Source organism: Anolis sagrei, chromosome 3 (assembly GCF_037176765.1).
Source record: "Anolis sagrei isolate rAnoSag1 chromosome 3, rAnoSag1.mat, whole genome shotgun sequence".
Lineage (NCBI taxonomy): Eukaryota > Metazoa > Chordata > Lepidosauria > Squamata > Dactyloidae > Anolis > Anolis sagrei.
Genome location: NC_090023.1, coordinates 46895465 through 46915681, shown reverse-complemented (window position 1 = coordinate 46915681; position 20217 = coordinate 46895465). Strand labels below are relative to the sequence as shown.

The following is a 20217-nucleotide window of genomic DNA, read 5'->3' as shown; positions in this document are numbered from 1 at the left end:
CAGCAACAACAACAACAACAACAAATCTGGGTTGCTGTGAGTTTTCCGAGCTGTTATGGCCATGTTCCAGAAGACTTTCATGGCCAGAATCACTGGATTGCTGGAGAGAATGCTTCTGGAACATGGCCATACAGCCCGAAAAACTCACAGCAACACAGTGATTTTGGCCATGAAAGCCTTCGACTGACCAATAAATCTGTACTTCCCATTCAATCCATGGATAGCTATACTACTGATCTGGAAACATTATTCTTCTTTTGACACGTTTGTCCTGAGACCCAAACTGTTTAGATTCTCTGAGATATTCTTACATACCATTTGTGTCCAACTCACTCTGGAAAGAGGCACTTTGCTGAACTGTGTTATATCTCTCTACCTTGAGCAGTTACATGTTTCATCATTTTGTTGTTTCAGGCTTGTGCGCTTCATTTCTCTTTGGGGAGTTCACACTTCAACTGATCTGCCAAGATGATGGACATGTCAGAATTCGGGGAAGCTGCACCCTTCCTCCGAAAAAGCGATAAGGAGATTATGGTGTTGCAGACTGTGGCCTTTGATGGTAAGACATTCCTATCTTGAGTTGACTGCTTAGGCTGAATGGGTTGATCTTAATTGGGGGGGGGGGGGGTCTGGTTTATATACATAGATAATATCATAATGCTGTAATGGTGAATTTTGAACCAGAGGTTCTTATTATCCAACATCCCTACTTCGATACAGCAGTAATGTATTGCCTCATACTGCTATACAGCTCAAGTTCAGGTTGTTTGAAGGACTTTATGTTCCCATATGAGCCTGAACAAGCTCTAAGGTGTTCAATACTCCTCCTCCTCCTGCTCCTCCTAATAATAATAATAATAATAATAATAATAATAATAGTCTCAGACGACATTTGAAACAATAAACATTGACAAAATCATGATCTGTCAACCTCAAAAGGACACCTTACTTGGATCTGCACGCATCATTCGAAAATACATCACACAGTTCTAAATGCTTGGGAGACTATAATAGCTTACTGCATTCAGAAGCACATTCAGTAGGAACTCAGTAAAGACTTTTCCTGTGGCTGCTCTTGGAGTTGTTGTGAATTTACAACAATTAGTGTTGTTTGACACCACTTGAACAGCCTTGGTGCAATGCTATGGAATTCTGGAAGTTATAGTTTGGTGAGGCACCAGCACTGTTTGGCATAGAAGGCTTGTAAAACTACATCTCCAATTGTTCATGACTACTGAGCCATGGCAAGAAAAGTGGTGTCAAACTGCATTAATTCTATTGTGTAAATGCAGCTGTGGAGCTTTCTTCCCAGATAAGTTAGCTCCTTCTTTGTTGTTTTTCCGATGGCATGTGAATAGCTTTCTATTCTTGTAAGCCTTTGGAAATTGCTAACAAGAGAACAGTTATTTAATAGTGCTGCGCTGTTTTTAATCTTTGTTTTAAAACAATATTTTAAATAGCTTTAATTCTGTTGTTGCCTTAATACTGTTATAATCTCAACTGTATGCAATTTCATTGTCATTTTATGTCCTTTGTAAAGTCCCAGTCTGGGAAAAGGGCAAGATATAAATAAAGTGATGGATGGGTAAATTCATATCCTTTTCCCCCATGTGGGGCACTAATATATAGCATGAAATCCAATTTATTAGGATAAACTCATTAGGCTTAGGCATAGAACAGTGAGCTACCGTACAGCAGTGTTATGATTAGCATGTTGGAGTTTTAAGAACTGGTCTAAGAATACCCCAGTAAGGGAAAGAGCCATGCTTTAGATATGTTGTGAGCATGTTGTAAATACAATGTTGTTTTTTTTAACCAGGGTTTTTTTTTTTTGTATATGATTAGGTATTTCTTCTGTATGAACGAAATGCATTAATTGATTGGTTTCTGGGTTGCTGTGAGTTTTCCGGGAAGTATGGCCATATTCCAGAAGTATATATATCAAATGATTGGTTTCTCTTTCTCAATAAATGCCTTAATTCAAGCAAAAAGGCTCCAACGGTTTCTATCTCATCAGGAGAACATATTTTGTAATGAATCTTTGGGCACTTCTAGACAGCCCCAAAACCTACGTCAAGATGGATTAAAGTAACCCACGTTGGCATGGGTTTTAGTCCCCCACCCACAACCCTGGGATTTTCCTTCTGCAGTGGTTACATGGAATCATGATTGAAATTGGGGTAGCATGAAGTTACCCCGAAGCCCCCAGTTTACCCCCTAAAATTTACAGAAAATGGTACCTGGCCACCATAGAGCCTCTCCTCACATCCTCATGGTTTTTCTTTAGTGTCAGGAGTGACTTGAGAAACTACACGTCGCTTCTGGTGTGAGAGAATTGGCTGTCTGCAAGGACGTTTCCCAGGGGTTGCCTGGATGTGTTACCATCTTGTGGGGGCTTTTCTCATCTCCCCAAGGTGTTAGAAAATGATGCTTGAGGAGATGTTGGGGGTAAGGAGGAAAATCCCTCCCTCCCCATCTCATCAGGTGTCATTTTCTTGCACCACGAGGATGCAAGGAGAGATTCTGTGGTGGTTATGGACAATTTTCAGTAAATTTCAGGGGGTAAATTGGGGACTGGGGGAGGAGGTGGGTACCATCACACTACTCCGGGCTTTTCAAAGCCTAAAGAATTGAGATGGCTGTGGAAACCAGGGCCGTAGCCAGGATTTCGTTTCGGGGGGGGGGGGGGTAAAAAATTTTCAGGGGGGGTTTCGGGGGGGCTGAGTTTTGGGGGGGGGGCTGAGTCTGAGTGAAAGAGGGTCTACCCTAGCAAACCTTTTGTATCATTACCCCAATACCCCCCTGCATATGGGATATATTGAGTATGGTGATCAGATCATGATATGAATAAACATAACAGTTTAAATAATGCACCAGTAAGGCCTTTTCGTGAACCACCATGAGAATTTTGGGGGGGGGGTGAAGCCCCTCAAACCCCCTCCCCCTGGCTACATGCCTGGAGGAAACTCATTCCCAGGACTGCAGACACAGTCTCTCTTATGAGTCCCCACAGATTCTGCACCTCATTAGACCCGAATCTTTCATAAAGATCTGGATCTAATGAGGTGTTTCATTAATGCGGAATAAACCAGGAAAACCTCAGTTCATTTTGCATTAATTCGCTTTTACTGGAGGTGTCATTTAGATGCCCCTGATAAAACCGAGATAGGTCCCACATTTTGGGCCTGTCTGGATGGACCCTTTGTTCCCCATTCAGGTTTGAACCCATCACAAAATGCTTTATACTTTGAAAACCTACTTTATTCTATGAAAATCTGCAACAATTCATAGCTTTATGCTGTGAAAACACACAGCAATATATTTTTTTCTGGGAAGCTCAATTTCCTCCCTAAGTACATGTGAAAATAGCAAACAACATTACAGTGAACAGGAGAATTTGAAGGAGAATGAAAAATGATGGCAATTGGCCTAGGAGTTTTGGACACAGTGAGCCCTGCTCTATTACATCATTGACAATAGGGTATTGGATCCTTTCATACTGCACAATTATAGTGCTATAACTGCAGTCTAAGGAATACTTGGGTTGGAGCCAAACTTCCATATAATCTACTATTTGATCCCATATTATCTGCTTTGAACTGGATTATATGAGGGCCCTTCCAGACAAGCCAGTATCCCAGGACCTGAATTAATCCATAGAAAACTGGAATTTCCCAGTTTGCTCCGGATTAATAAAACACCTGGAAAGATCTGGATCTTAAGATAAGGTCCCAGTCTTTCCAGGTGTGGACCCTGTAGGGATTGACTCCCGGGACTGCTTCTAGCCAAGCCCAAGGGAAAACTCAAAATCTGGATTGGGGGTGGGGACAGAAATCCAGCAAGGACTGGGTTAAAATAAACCTTTTGGATTTCTGGCCTGCCAGGAAGGTCCTTGAGACTACACTGCCATGCAATCCAGTTATTTATTTATTCGTTTATTTCATGCATTTCTACCCTGCTCTTCTCCCCCTCCCCCACTCAGGGCAGCCTCACACAAGCACTGTATGATGCTATCAACATGTAAAATAATCCAAAATGCATTAAAATCCTGGGCACCACAATTGAAGAGAGATATTGAGAAGCTGGAATGTGTCCAGAGGAGGGTGACTAAACTGATCAAAGGTCTCAAGAACAAGCCCTATGAAGAGTGGCTTAAAAAGCTGGGCATGTTTAGTCTGAAGAAGAGAAGGCTGAGAGGAGATAGCCATGTATAAATATGTGAGAGGAAGTCACAGGGAGGAGGGAGCAAGCTTGGTTTCTGCTTCTCTGGAGACTAGGACACGGAACAATGGCTTCAAACTACAAGAAAAGAGATCCCATCTGAACATTAGGAAGAACTTCCTGACTGTGAGAGCTGTTCAGCAGTGGAACTCTCTGCCCTGGAGTGTGGTGGAGGCTCCTTCTTTGGAAGCTTTTAAACAGAGGCTGGATGGCCATCTGTCAGGGGTGCTTTGAATACAATTCCTGCTTCTTGGCAGGGGGTTGGACTGGATGGCCCACGAGGTCTCTTCCAACTCTATGATTCTATGAAAAACATTAAAAATAATTAAAAACACATTATACAATTCATTAAACAGTAAATTAAACAAGCCAGTTAAAACCAAATCCAAGACTGGACTGATTCAATGCCACAGATATCCCAAGTCTTCTTTCCAATTGCCGCTGTCCACTAATCAAACACCTAGTCCCAAAGAGAGAGTTCCACAGATGAGGGGACACTGCCAAGAAGGCCCTATCTCTCATCCCCACCAATCGCGTTTGCGATAGTGGTGGGATCGAGAGCAGGGCCTCTCCTGAAGATCTTAAACTTTGTGATGGTTCATAAAAGGAGATACGTTCGGACAGGTAATCTGGGCCAGAACTGTTTAGGTCTTTAAAGGTTAAAACCAGCACTTTGAATTGTACTTGTAAGCTGATCGGCAGCCAGTGAAGCTGGCTTTACAGAGGTGTTGTTCAAATCAGATCATAAACTGGATTATATGGCAGTGTAGATGGGGCCTAGGATATGTAGTTTGGGAAGGTGTTAGCGTTCACTATTGAAAATTTTAAATTTTCTTCCCTAAACTGCAAATTTCAAGATTCCATAAGATGTCACCATTACAGTTAAAGTGGAATTATTATGCCATATGTCTTTTGAATAGTGTTTATCTCTTGTTTAAATTATGTTGTATCTTGTCTAGAGCTGCATGGCGGGTAATAAAATAAGCGTTGTTGTTGTTGTTGTTGTTGTTGTTATATTTATTTAAAATGAAAGAGTCCAAACTGAATCCTAGTACAAAAGTGTATTTTAATTATCCTGGTCTGGTGAGTGGCGTGTTTATTTGTTATTTGTAGCTCTGTTCTTGGCTAATACCACAATTTCAATATCAAATTGACAGGATTTTGGCATTTTAGAAAATCATGTCCTTTTTGTGATAATTCTGCTGTCAAATGGAATATGCTGCCTTGGAATGTGGTGGAGCCTCCTTCTCTGGGGGTTTGCAAACAGAAGCCTGATGACCATCTGTTGCAACTGCTTTGATTGTGTATTCCTGAATGGCAGAATGTGGTTGAACAGGATGATCCTTGCAGCCTCTTATTTGACCCTTGCAATCTCTTCCAAGTGGTCTCTTGTTGTCCACTAGTGTCCCTATAATGAAGAAGATATTTTCTTCGACAGATTGGTTTCTTTGGACAATGGCCGGTTCACCCCCTGACACTAAACTGATGATTTGATCTTTCCTGAACTGTAATACTTTCTCCTTTTTGAAATAAGGTTCTCTAGTTTTCCCAGACAAAAGGGGGAGAAAAATCATTGCATCCTAACTAACAAAAGAATAGTTTCCCTGGTATTATAAGATGGAAATATTATTTTCGATCTCTTCAGTGTGAACTGGCTTTGCACAGCCTGCTAGAGAAATGGCAACTGCGAAAAGCCACATTATTACTACTATTTGCAACAGGCTTGCTTGATCAACTAGCAAATGCCAAGTTATTGTGTTATGCATCCCTTACACTCATAAATGATCTGTATAGTGTGAATGTGAAAGCTAACCAGTAAGAAGAAAAATAATACTTTGGCTTGCACCATTGTTAGATAGGGAAAGATGTATAAAAGTTGGTATAATAATAACAATAGGGCAGTAATATCTGTAAATGGCCAGCAATATTCTGTAAGAATGAGGAGTAGCTGCATTATCTAGAAATAGTACTGTAACTCCTAAGCTTTGCATAACTGGCTGTTCCAAATTATATATTGTTCTTAGCAAATGGAGATTGCTGAAGATGAATAAGCCTATGACCTCTGAGCAATTATTACAGCATAAATGCCACAATATAATTAATGTGTGATATATGCCCATCATATCTCAGCCCCATCTCCTGATGTAGCAAAGGGAAGAAAACACAAGAACTTGGTGGAATGTTCTTTAAATACTATTCACAACCTCAATGCAACTTGATTTGGAATACGATCCAAAGTCTTTGGGGCAGTGGTTCTCAAGCTTTGGTCCTCCAGATGTTTTAGACTTCAGCTCCCATAATTCCTAACAGCTGGTAAGACGGCTGGGATTTCTAGACATTGAAGTCCAAAACACCTGGAGGACCAAAGGTTGGCAACCATTGCTTTCAAGGGACGAGGCATGATGGAAGTTGACCACAGAGTTGCACTAAAGGACCTAGAGATTCCTATAAAAGTGTTCTCTCAGTTTTTTTAAAAAAAGAAAACACTTTTTATTTGGGTTGCCCCATTTTTGTGGAGGTCATGTGCTACTCACCCAGTGAATGTGGAGAGCTGCTTGTGTGTCCTTCTGTTCTCTGAGTGAGGCCAACATTGTACAGGACATCCAATAGCTTGAATCTGATCCCAAAGACATGGAGATGATGTGTTTGAACATCTTTGAGTTTCCAAACTTTCAATTTGAGGTTGTTTGGTTCCTGGCATGATGCAATTTAGAAATAAAATGTCCTATAAGTGAGTTCTGTATGGGTTAAAGCAATAAGTAAATTTTACAAGAGGGAGAGAGCAAGACAGAAAAATGACTCAGAGTTTATACAGCTTACGTGATCCAGGAATAGCATATTTTGTTCAGAGCTTGGAAAGCATTACAATCACAGTTCTGAGACCCACCACTAGTCATAGTTACAGTTACCTTTTTAGATTTACACTCCTACAGTTACCCTTTAAAAAATCATATACTAAAGTAACTGAAAAGTATTTAATTGTTTTAAAATAAACACATTGGGATGCTACATACCACTAATGAGTGCTACAAAACACATGTAAAAATTGAGGCCCCAAACTCTGTAAATATAAAAGTAGTTATTGGGCCGTGGTGGTGCAATGGGTTAAACCTTGTGCTTCTCAACTGCTGACCTGAAGGTTGGCAGCTCGAATCCGCAAGACGTGGTGAGCTCCCAGCTCCAGCTCCTTCCAACCTAGCAGTTCGAAAACATGCAAATGTGAGTAGATGAATAGATACTGCTTTGGCAGGGAAAGGCAAAAGACACTCAAAGCAATCTTGCCAGCCACACAACCAAGAAGAGACAATGCAGGCTCCTCGGCTTGAAAATGGAGGAAAGCGCCTCCCCAGAGCCAGAGATGAGCACCGCCTCCAGAAACCAGAAATGAAAGAAGCCTCTGCCTTTGTTAGTGTTTGTGTGTGCCACTGAATATGATTGTAAAGGCATTGAATGATTTACTATACATGTAAATGCTGTAATCTGCTCTGAGTCCCCTAGGGGAGAAGGGTGGAATATAAATAGTGGATTATTATTATTATTATTATTATTATTATTATTATTCATCCAAACATTGGCAAAAAATAAAAATTCCCTTCATCATGTCAAAAGTGTAATGCAGTTTAACTATCGTTTAGTTTCTGGGGAAATGTAATTATTTACATGTAACTGCTACCACCAAGATCAAATTTTATTTGAGGACAGAGAAGTACACCTAATGGAGTGGTAATAGATCAATTTGCAGACCTATCACTGAACTGTTGCTGGGTCAAGCAACCTTAGTTTTTTTCTTTCTTAGTCCAGAGCGGACAGGAGCTTTGTGTGAAAAAACCTGATGCTATAAATGAAAGATCATAACTTGCAGGCACAAATTGAAATTCGTAGCTATAAACTAAAAGTTATAAAGGTCATAAAATTGTTCAGCTATAAACCGAAAACTATCAGATTAAAAAATCCACAGGAGCTATTCATTCATTTAGTACTTATAGCAAAGTCTGTCACTCAGTTTCAGTATCTTTAATTTCTATAAAATTGGGAGAGCCCATCCTCTGCACCTCTCTAAAGTCCCTTCTACACTGCCATATAAAATCCAGATTATCTGATTTGAACTGGATTATATGGCAGTGTAGACTCATATAATCCAGTTCAAAGCAGATAATGTGGATTATCCGCTTTGAACTGGATTATATGGCTTTAGGCCCCTTCTACACTGTCCTTATATCCCACGATCTGATCCCAGATTATCTGTTTATCCCAGATTATATGGCAGTGGAGACTTGTATAATTCAGTTCAAAGCAGATAATCTGGGATCAGATCCTGGGATATAAGGACAGTGTAGAGGGGGGCCTTAGTTCAGCAAAACCATCCTGAATAATCTTCTGCCACCTCACTTTTTCTGTTTTTAAAATACTCTGATTTCCCTCTCCTTTCACTTTGCCCCTTCCTGCTCAGTTTACTATAGCGAATTAAAAAATGTCTCAGCAAAGTCCAAGTTTAGCTGAACATGTGCTGCAACAGATGCCAGCATATCCTAGATCCAGAGTGAAATTGGATGCAAAAAATGCAGAGTGCATTGTAGACACCTGCCCTGCTGAAGCTCAGTGAAGAATCTCCAATTGGGAGGCTGCCAAAAAAGTGCTCCAAGGGCATGGCTGGACAAGAGGGGATTGATCGACCTCTTGGAGGGGAAAGATTTTCTCTTTCCTTTGTTTTTACCCTGTATACCTCTGGTGCAGTGATGCACATCTCCGCAGGAAATGAGGAAAAAAAATACTGGAATGAAGTTTGAGTCCAGTTTCTGTGCTTAATGTAATGCTCTTCCTGGCCTCAAACTGGATCTGAGCATGGCAACCTGATCACTCTGTGCCAGGCCCGTAGCCAGGATTTTGATTTGGGGGAGGGGGGCTGAATTTGATTCGGAGGGGGGGGGGGGTGGCTGAGGATCCACCCTAGCAAACCTTTTGTATCGTTATCCCAATACTCCCATGCATGTGGGATATATTGAGCATGGTGATCAAATCATGATATGAATAAACATAACAGTTTAAATAATGTATCAGTAAGGCCTTCTCACAGACCACACTGAGATTTTTGGGGGGGCTGAAGCCCCTCAACCCCCCCCCCCCCCCGGCTACATGCCTGCTCTGTGTCCTTCCACACTGTCCTTTGTCCCAGGTTCTGTTCCCAAATGATCTGCTTTAAACTGGAATATATGAGTTCACACTGCCAGATAACCTGGGATAAACAGATAATCTGGGATCAGACCCTGGGATAAGGGGGCAGTATGGAAGGGCCCTCTGGCAACAAATCCGGTTTCTTCCAAACCAGTTCCAAGATGGATTATAGTGTAGAGTTGCTCTAAATCAGCAGGGAACAGAGGACAGTTAAAGGCTGAATCTTGTCCTAGTAAACTATGGCTGCATCAACATAATAAAATGGATGCACTTTGACTCCACTTTAACTGCTATGGCTCAGTGCCCTTGTGCCAGCAGGACTGAAGACCAACAGGTCAGAGGTTCGAATCAGGGCAGAGCATGGATGAGCTCCCTCTGTCAGCTCCAGCTCCCCATGTGGGGACATCAGAGAAGTAAAACATCAAAACATCCGGGCATCCCTTGGGCAATGTCCTTGCAGGCAGCCAATTCTCTCACACTAGAAGTGACTTGCAGTTTCTCAAGCCACTCCTAACACAAAAAAGGGAGTTGTAGTTTTACAAGATCTTTGCAAAAGAGTCTTCATGTCTCATCAAACTAAACATCCCAGGATTCCGCATCTGTATTAATTTTAAATTGACCCAAAATCATAAGCAGACCACTGCAGCCTCCCCTAGCTTGAGCTTGCTTCCGTATTAAGAACTTCTTTTATCTTAACACACGCTCTAATGTTACTTGGTCACACGTATCCCATTTCTCATCTGTGAAATGTTTAAAGGTATGGCAGAGCTTGGAAACAATACTTTTTTTGTGCTACAACACCAAAAGTCCTCCAGCCATACTAAAAATAAAAATAACATGAAGTCCACAAACAAACTTATACAAGTTCCCAATATGATGATAAAATACTTTCTTACCTTGCTGGGTTTTTTTTTTTTGGGCGTTACTGGACCCATAGCATTCTTTGAGAAGTTAGAAAAACAGTCTTGTATGAAATTAAGCATCTTTACATCAAATCATTATTATTGTGATGTAGAGGATGTTTGTAAATTATGAATGTGTTTGCATTACCGTGAAGGAATCCTTTTGTTTCCTAGGGAAGAAGAAATGCTGGATTCCAAATGATAAAGTAGCTTACGTTGAAGCCGAGATAAAAGAAGCTGTCGATGGCAAAGTCACTGTCGAGATTGCAGATGGGAAGGTAAGGAATCTCCACCCTGTTTGATTATCAGACATAATGGGAGCAGAGAAACAGGCTAGAATCACATAAAACAAAAGAAATTGCAATTCAGGGAATGGACAGGCTCATATAAAACAAAAACAAAAGCCATACACACAACTTGAAATTTCAGTGCTGTTATCATCACAAACGATCCCACCAGTACAACTGAAGAAGGAAGCTTCTTTTTAAAACCTGAGGAGAGGTTTGTTTGAGAGCCAGCATGTCTCAGGAGTTTGAGCATCAGAATAGGAAATTTAAATTCTCACTGAGCCATGGAAACTTACTGGGTGACCTTGGGCAAATCATATCTGAACCCTCTCTAATCTATTAATTACTTAGATGAAGGGTTTGAAGCCATGATCATCAAGTTTGCAGACAACACCAACTTGGGAGGGATAGCCAATACTCCAGAAGATCAGAGCAGAATTCAAAACGATCTTAATAGATTAGAGAGATGTGCCAAAACTAACAAAATGAAGTTCAGCAGTAACAAATGCAAGATACTCCACTTAGGCAGAAAAAATGAAATGCAAAGATATAGAATGGGGGACATGTGGCTCGAGAACGATACATGTGAAAAAGATCCTGGAATCCTCATGGACAACAAGTTAAACATGAGCCAACAATATGTTGTGTCAGCTAAAAAAGCCAATGGGATTTTGGCCTGCATAGTGTCTAGATCCAGGGAAGTCATGCTACCCCCTCTATTCTGCCTTGGTTAGACCACACCCGGAATACTGTGTCCAATTCTGGGCACCACAATTGAAGGGAGATGTTGACAAGCTGGAATATGTCCAGAGGAGGACAACTAAAATGATCAAGGGTCTGGAGAACAAGCCCTATGAGAAGTGGCTTAAAGAGCTGGGCATGTTCAGCCTGTAGAAGAGAAGGCTGAGAGGAAACATGATGATGGCCATATATAAATATGTGAGGGGAAGCCATAGGGAGGAGGGAGCAAGCTTGTTTTCTGCTGTCCTGGAGACTAGGATGTGAAACAATGGCTTCAAATTACGGGAAATGAGAATCCACTTGAACATTAGGAAGAACTGAACCTGGAGCCTGGAGCCTCAGGTCCCAGCGGTGGCCGGGAGAGCTTTTGCGCAATTAAAACTTGTGCACCAGTTGCGCCCGTACCTCGGGAAGTCTGATCTGGCCACAGTGGTCCGCGCTCTTGTTACATCCCGTATTGACTACTGCAACGCACTCTACGTGGGGTTGCCCTTGAAGACTGTTCAGAAACTTCAACTGGTCCAACGAGCGGCAGCCAGACAGCTCACCGGAGCGACATACAGGGAACACACAACTCCCTTGTTGTGTCAGCTCCACTGGCTGCCAATCCAGTTCCGAGCACAATTCAAGGTGCTGGTTTTGACCTACAAAACCCTTTACGGTTCCGGTCCAGCGTATCTGTCCGAACGTATCTCCCTCTACGTCCCACCCCGGAATTTGAGATCATCTGGGGAGGCCCTGCTCTCGACCCCACCACTATCACAAATGAGGCTGGTGGGGACGAGGAGCAGGGCCTTCTCAGTGGTGGCCCCCCACCTGTGGAACTCACTCCCGGGGGAAATCAGGACATCAACATCCCTCCTTGCCTTCAGGAGAAAGGTAAAGATGTGGCTATGGGACCAGGCCTTTGGGAATCCTGACAATTAGATATGGAATCCAGATGGATAGGACTGACAATGTGCGGAAAATAGAACCTAAACTATGAGTCTGTTAAACGCTGACCAGTAATGAGGTTTGTATTGCTTTTATTGTTTTAATTGTTTTAATCGCTTTTATGGATTTTTTGGATGTTTTGCCGATAATAATGATTGCTTATGTTAATTGTTATCATTGCTATAATTGCTATTGTTATTGATGTTATGTTTTTGTTGTCATGTAATGCGGGCATCGAATTGTGCCTTGTTGTGTAAGCCGTCCTGAGTCCCCCTCGGGGTGAGAAGGGCGGGGTATAAGCGACCGTAATAAATAAATAAATAAGAACTTCCTGACGGTGAGAGCTGTTCAGCTGTGGAACGGTGGAGGTTCCTTCTTTGGAGGCTTTTAAACAGAGGCTGGAAGGCCATCTGTCAGGGGTGCTTTGAATGTGATTTTTCTGCTTCTTGGCAGGGGATTGGACTGGACGGTCCAGAAGATCTCTTCCAAGTCCATGATTCTACAATTCTATGAAATCTTGGCAAGAAAACCCTGTGATCAGAGTGCCTTAGGGCAGAGATCCTTGAACTTTTAAAGCAACAGTCCCCCAGACTGGTTTTTTTTTTTGGGGGGGGGGGGGTGAACTGTATCATGAACATTTTTTTTGCACAGTGCACATATTTTATTTATTGTGAAAAAATAATGAAAGAATGGTACAATATTTAAAATGAAGAATAATTTTAACCAACATAAACTTACCAGTATTTCAATGGGAAGTGTGGGCCTGCTTTTGGCAGTTGAGATAGTCAAGGTAATTAGTATTGTTGTTGTGTACCTTCAAGTCATTTTAGACTTAGGGCAACCCTAAGTATAAAGTTTAAGGCAGAAGCTGGGTAAATGACTTTGGAGGGCCACATTCTGGCCTCCGGGCCTTAGTTTGGGGACCCCTGCCTTAGGGTCATCATAAGTTAGAAATGACTTGAAGGCACACAGCCACAACAATGGCAACAGAAGTTTGTTTTTTCAGCTACTCCAGCTGCATGTTCAATCCTTTTCTATATAGTCATAATAAAATAATACAACCCACCCTCTCTCCCCGAAGGGACTCAGGGTGGTTTCCAAAAAATAACACAAATGGCAAACATTCAATGGCCAAAAGTAATCAAACAAACATTCTTTGAATTCATGGCATGGAGCTAAACTGGAGGTGGGAAATCTGTGGCCTCTAGATTAGGGATTCTTAACCCTTTTTGCTCCATTGACCCCTTTGTCATCCACATAAATGGATCCCTTCTCAGAATGTAACAGAAGATAGTTTTTTACAACACTCAATATTGGCATGACTTTAAATTATCCCCTAAATGGTTTTTTTTTTCCGGGTCAGGAGTGACTTGAGAAATTGCAAATTGCTTCTGGTGTGAGAGAATTGGCTGTCTGCAAGGACGTTGCCCAGGGGACGCCCGGATGTTTGGATGTTTTACCATCCTTATGAGAGGCTTCTCTCATGTCCTCACATGGGGAGGTGGAGCTGACAGAGGGAACTCATCCACACTCTCCCCAGATTGGAACCTCTTACCTGTCGGTCTTCAGTCTTGCCGGCACAAGGATTTAACCTTACTGGGTGCAAATGGTTTTTTGAGATACGCAACAACTGTGATGCATTATGAAAGGAATGCTACTATAATTCATTGCATGCATTCATAAAGGAAATGCTCAGTTTCAATTATTTTCATCAGAGAAAATAAAGATAATTTTTTTTTCCCAAATATTGGGGGGGGGGGGTGAACTATATCGTGAACATTTTTTTTTTGGCACAGTGCACATATTTTATTTGTGGTGCAAAAAAAATGAAGGAATGGTACAGTATTTAAAATGAAGAATAATTTTAACCAACATAAACTTACCAGTATTTCCATGGACTCCCCCTGTTTAAGAAGCCCTGCTCCAAATGGTGATGAGTTGTTTTCCTTGCCACCAACCAGATAACCTGGGGCTGGTGGTTGCTTTCTTTCTTTATTTGTATAACACTTCAAGCCGAGGTTTTTTTTTTTTTTTTTACCCAAGCTGGGGGAAATGGATGGTATTTGCTTATCATATCTGTTCTCTTATGTTTTATCATTTCACCTTTTTATCTTTTAAGATAGCCATTGTCCTCACTGTGATCTTAAATCCATGCTGTGGCTGACAACAGTAGATGGCAAAAAATCCCAACAGTTTCAGCAACAGTTCCTTTTGATAGCTGGTGCTCCCAAGAGATCTGTCATTTAAGGCTGCTGAAAAACGGTTTCATTTTCATTTTCTCTTGCTGGCATTTCAATTCTGAAAATAGACCTTTGCTTTGGTTTATATTTAAGTTGGGCTCTCTGTTCACTCTGGAATAACAGCTTAGTGGAAGTGCTGCCATTTTCAATACTCTTTATTCTTTCTTCTAGACAGTGACTGTGAAGGAAGACGATGTTCAACAGATGAATCCTCCAAAGTTTGACATGATTGAAGACATGGCTATGCTGACCCACCTCAATGAGGCCTCTGTGCTCCATAATCTGAACCGACGCTATACAAACTGGATGATCTATGTACGAGTCATTTGTTGCTTTTAAATTTCAAAATATAGCAGTTGATTATTATGTGGGCTCGATGAATGTGGTCGCATTTATACACAAAGAACTTTCAATACCATAGGATTGCTTTGGAGAACCTAGAAAATGCCTAGAGAACTGTCCTCTCTAAGCATCCAGTTCTGGCAGAAGTTGAGATAGGGCCTTTCCACACAGCCCTATATCCTAGAATATCAAGGCAGAAAATACCACAATATCTGCTGTGAACTGGGTTATCAGAGTCCACACTCAGATAATGTGGGATTTTCTGCTTTGATATTCTGGAAAATTGACTCTGTAGAAGGGCCTATAGAATCTCACTGAAGGCTTGGAGAAAGTCCTTCTCTAGACATTTTCTAGGCCCAATACATTGTTCATTTCAGATAAGAAAAATATGGTTCCAAATTATGTAAAGGACCCTAGAATGGATCGGCGATGTAATATACATGTATTAGAGTTGTGCGTGGAACCGTTTTCCTTCTTTTCATCCGATCTTTTGTTAATTTTGTTAATGGGAAGGCCCCCTGCAGTACAAAAATCAGCTCGACACAAAAGCAAACAGTAGCCAATCCTGGCTCCTCGTATGCTTTTCATGAGCAGCCTCCTTTCCTTGGAAAGAGTGCATGTATGGCATGCAGTCCCAGAAAGTGTGCATGCCTGCCTGCAGCCGAGTATCTCCTCTGGAGTAAGAGAACTTGCCTCCTTGCCTTGGAAAGTGTGTGTCGCGTGCAGGCCCAGAAAGCACACGTGCTTGCCTGCAGCCAAGCACCTCCTCTGGAGTAAACTTGCCTCCTTGTCTTGGAAACGTGTGGCGTGCAGGACCAGAAAGTGCACACACCTGCCTGCAGACAAGCACCTCCTCTAGACTAAGAAACAGGTACAAAGACTCCTTAAAGCATGCGCTTGCATGCAACTGAGCGCTTTCCCCCTGATCCATAATGGTCGTATAGAAAATGGATCTTTTGGCACCCCAGAGCGAAACAGATATCTAACCTTCCTGTTTTGGAAGGCTCCCAAAAATGGATTGAGGCCCTCACCGTAAGCCAGAACACAAAATGGATCAAGGTTTACCTGGAATGCACAATCCTGGAGTGTATAGCTTGGGTTGTTTTTTCTTTAAGTCAATTTGAATACAAACTTTAGATTGCTTGTCAGCTTTAAAATGTTCCATATTCATCAGGCATATTTCCCACTAGGTATGTTTTTAGAAGCTGTGTTGTGGTTAAATGCCTTCAAATCTGTTTTATGACAACCCTACCACAGGCTATTCCTGACATGATTTATTCAAGGTGTAGGTATTCCATTGCCATCCTCTGAGACTGACTTCCCTAAAATCACTCAGGCTCCATCTACACTGCCATATAATCCTGATGATTTGCTTTGAACTGGGTTATATCAATGTAAACTCATATAATCCAGTTCAGAGCAAACAATCTGGATTCGGAAACTGGATTATATGGCATTGTAGATCCAGGCTCAGTGGGTTTCCATAGCTGGGTAGGGATATGAACCCTGGGCTCACGGCATTTCAGTCTAACACTGAAATCACTACACAATTTTGTCTCTCAGATGTTTTGCTTACTGTAAAAAAGAGAAATTAATATTTCACAATTTAAAGGGATGACATAAAAATACATTTGCTTTCTGTAAACTAAGTATATATAATTTCTAGCTCCTGGGTCTAGTACTGTCTGCCTGGGATGTTTATGGGTCCAGATCCTTGTCTCTTCTGGAAACTCAAGAGTTTGTTTTTACCTGTCATCTTCCTGTTTGGAAAACTTGCAGTTTTTTTCTCTTTAATTCCATTTTTAGTGCCAAGAATGAGGCACCCTGGTGCAGAATCTGTATAGTTATTGGGTACACAGGGCTGTTTACCCAGTCTGAGGCCCTCTATGTATACTTTAACTACAACTTCCCTAATTATCCAGTCTTGCACATTTGGAGCACCCCGGATTGCAGAAGGCTGGCACAGCGGGTACCTGGAGGGAAGCTGTACTCCATGTTTAATCAATACTAGCTCCTATGCAAATGCTATAAATATACAGCATACAAAATTGTATTGTCGGAGAAAGTCCCTTGGTGTTGCAAATCCAAGCTTGAATATATTAAGGGATATATCCAGGCACACTAAATGTTGCTGTTGCCTGCTGCACTGCTATATTAGTAATCCATGGCCAATGTGATGAATCATTGATGGTACGGGCCCGCACTTTGATTGATTGTTATGACAGATAGCGGGCCAGCAGGATCTACTGTTTTAGGAATTATATACTTTTCAATTTTTTTACAATTTTATTAATGAGATTTTTATGCACTGTTAATTATACTTAAGTCATTGTATTTGTACTTATGTATTGTTACCTGTATGTGGCACTTGGAGTGCTTCTGTGAGCCACCCAAGTCTTTTGAGGAAATGGTGACAGGGTACAAATAAAGAGGATGATGATGATGATGATTATTATTATTATTTATCATAGCTGGATGACATTTCTATTGTCCAAGACCAAAGTATTGAGCATTTCTTATCTGGAATTTCAAAATTTGAATCTCTTCAAAATTATTCACCTTGGTGGCTGAGATTAAGACACTTTTGCTTTCATATGGTTCAGTGTATACAAACATTGGTCCATGAACAAAATTATTTAAAATTGCCTTCAGACAATGTTTTTAAGGTGTATATCAAACATAATATGAATTCAGTGTTTATATTTGGGTTTATGTCCAACATATCTCAGTACATGCACATATTCAAATACAGATATTTCCAAATTTGAATAAAATCTCATATTCAAGACATTTCCGGTCCAAATAATTTTTAGAAAAGAGATGTTCAATTATCTACAGTGGAAGTGGCAGTGAGGTCACCGTGGAACTGCAACTAATCACTTTTTTAAAGGCAGGAGATTTCCAAGCGTTTCGTTGAGTTTTTGTTAATGTTATTTGTGGTTTCTTTGTTTACTATCTAGACTTACTCAGGTCTCTTCTGTGTGACAATAAATCCTTACAAGTGGCTTCCCGTCTACAAATCAGAAGTCGTTGCTGCTTATAAGGGCAAAAGACGCTCAGAAGCTCCCCCTCACATCTTCTCCATTGCAGATAATGCATACCATGACATGTTGCGGAGTAAGTAACAATCTTTCGTCACACACTTCTAATTTTAATCTTGCTTGCTGAGAAAAACGAGAATTGGTCACACATTGAGGAAAGAGCCCACTGGAAACAGTGTTCTGTAAAGAGCAAGCAGTCTGCTGCACACAAGCACAACTATGAATTTTAGCAGCACTCACATTTGGGATAAAGAGTATGGAATTGCTTTCTGTTGCGAAAATATAACTGATCTCCAAGGAGAAAGAGGAGGAGAGCAGCTGAGATGATTTTTAGTGATGATCGGCATTTACCAGACAGTGCTATCATTGAGCTCTTCTCACATCCCTGAAGTCACATGGATAAAACACAAACCTGGATTTGCTTTCTGTTGAAGGACATCATTTGGTACTGATGACTTTGTATGTATTTATGTTGATTTACAAACATATAGGTTTAATTCAGATGGACACACAACCAAAACTCTTCAAGCCAAGTCCAACATAGCATAATTACTTCAGAGAAACCCATTCCAGCATCTTCTGATAACTTAATTTCTCTCTGTGTCTTCCCTCAACGATACAGTCGGTTCCCTTAGGCATACCTACACACTATACAATCCATAGCTAGGGTAGAGAAAAGTCTGCTTTTGGCAAATTCAGAAGAGTTAGGGGAGATCCTGCTGCCTTGTCAATAATTTTCCTAAAGCAAAGATGTGCCAGGCATTTTCGCCTCTAGCTGTTCAGGGAATATGAACACAATTTCTGATTCCAGGCCAGATCCAAATATTAAAACATCATAATGCAATCCATGTTCATGCAGCTTCCTACAAAGAAGAGTTTCCCCAATGCAGCCTTTCCTGAACCAATGCCCTTCAATGATATTGGAGGACAACACCCATCATTCCCTGACAACATAGCTGGGGGAGGCTGCTCCATTGTATTCAACAGCAGGAGCAGTTTTCTGCATCCGTACACAGGGCAGCTTTCCTAACATTAGGTAGCTTCAGTTTACTTTGATCACTCTATATATGCATTATGGGTCTTCAAGTCCACTCTGACTTATGCCAAACCTATCATAGGGTTTCTTGGAAGGATTTATTCAAAAGAGGTCTGCCATTAACTTCCTTTGAGGCTGAAAAAATTGGTCAAGGCCATAGAATCATAGAGTTGGAAGAGACCTTGTGGGCCATCCAGTCCAGCCCCCTGCCAAGAAAAAATGTGTTTCCATACTAAGTGGGGATTTGAAATCTGGCCTCCCACAATCCTAATCATAAAAGAAATAATACTGCATTTACAAATCTGTTTTTATAATAGTGTAAAACAGTGTCATATTAAGTTTGTTTTAATTGCTCTTAATTATTATTTTTCAATATTAATATCAAGTTGATACAGAGTTCATGGTGTGGTATAGTATGGGGTATATGTAGTACTGGGTCTGTTTTAATAGGAACTTCCCAGCAACCAGAAACTACATTTATCTGGCATCTACCAATTCCCATGGGGACCAGTTCACAGAAGGCCCTTCCTTCCACACAGCCATATAACCCATAATATCAAGGCAGACAATCCACAATATCTGCTTTGAACTGGGGGCCCTTTCACACAGCTGAATAAAATCCTACTGCTTTGAACTGGAATATATGGCAGGGTGGATTCAGATAACCCAGGATGGATTGTCTCCTTTTTCCCAGGAGAATCTGCGTTTTAAAACCACCCATTTTCCTGGGGGCCTGCCCACACCCACCCCAAAAACGCAGACATTCCCTTGGGACTAGCCCAAGAGAATGTCTGGAGCCCCCCCCCCACCCCAAGCCACCAGATCCCTTAGAAATGTAATGGAAACTTACCCAGTCTCCATTACAGGCTTCGGCCAGCTATCCTGGTGCGTAGAAATGACGCGCCAGGAAAGCAGCGGGGGGGGGGGGGGGAGTGATTTTCCTCCCTCTTTCCCCCACAGCTCTCCTGGCACAGCATGGGTAAACTACCATTACTTCCAAGAAGGTGCAGAATAAACCCACTATCTAATTAATTAGCTACAAACCAGGGTTTTCCTGGTTCGTAGAAAATTAATTTGGTACTGTCCAGAACGTTGTCTGGACAGCCCCTCCTTCATTGTGGTAGACTCCGCAATAAAAGTATTGTCTGGATGGGCCCCCAGTTCAAAGCAGATATTGTGGGATTTTCTGCCTTGATATTCTGGGGGCGCTTCCACACAGTCATATAATCCAGAATATCAAGGCAGAAAATCCCATTATATCTGCTTTGAAGTGGGTTATCTGAGTCCACACTGCCATATATC

At 41.4% G+C, this 20217-nt stretch overlaps 1 protein-coding gene across 1 annotated transcript in view; it reads left to right on the top strand.

The window, feature by feature from the left end:
* The first annotated feature begins 420 nt into the window (after positions 1-420).
* Positions 421-20217, top strand: part of MYH15 (myosin heavy chain 15) — a 173673-nt gene continuing 153876 nt past the window's right edge. The window contains exons 1-4 of the mRNA XM_060770659.2: positions 421-559; positions 10470-10573; positions 14668-14811; positions 17799-17955. Coding sequence (XP_060626642.2) covers positions 469-559; positions 10470-10573; positions 14668-14811; positions 17799-17955 — 496 coding nt within the window. The 5' untranslated portion in view covers positions 421-468. The remainder of the gene's footprint in view (positions 560-10469; positions 10574-14667; positions 14812-17798; positions 17956-20217) is intronic.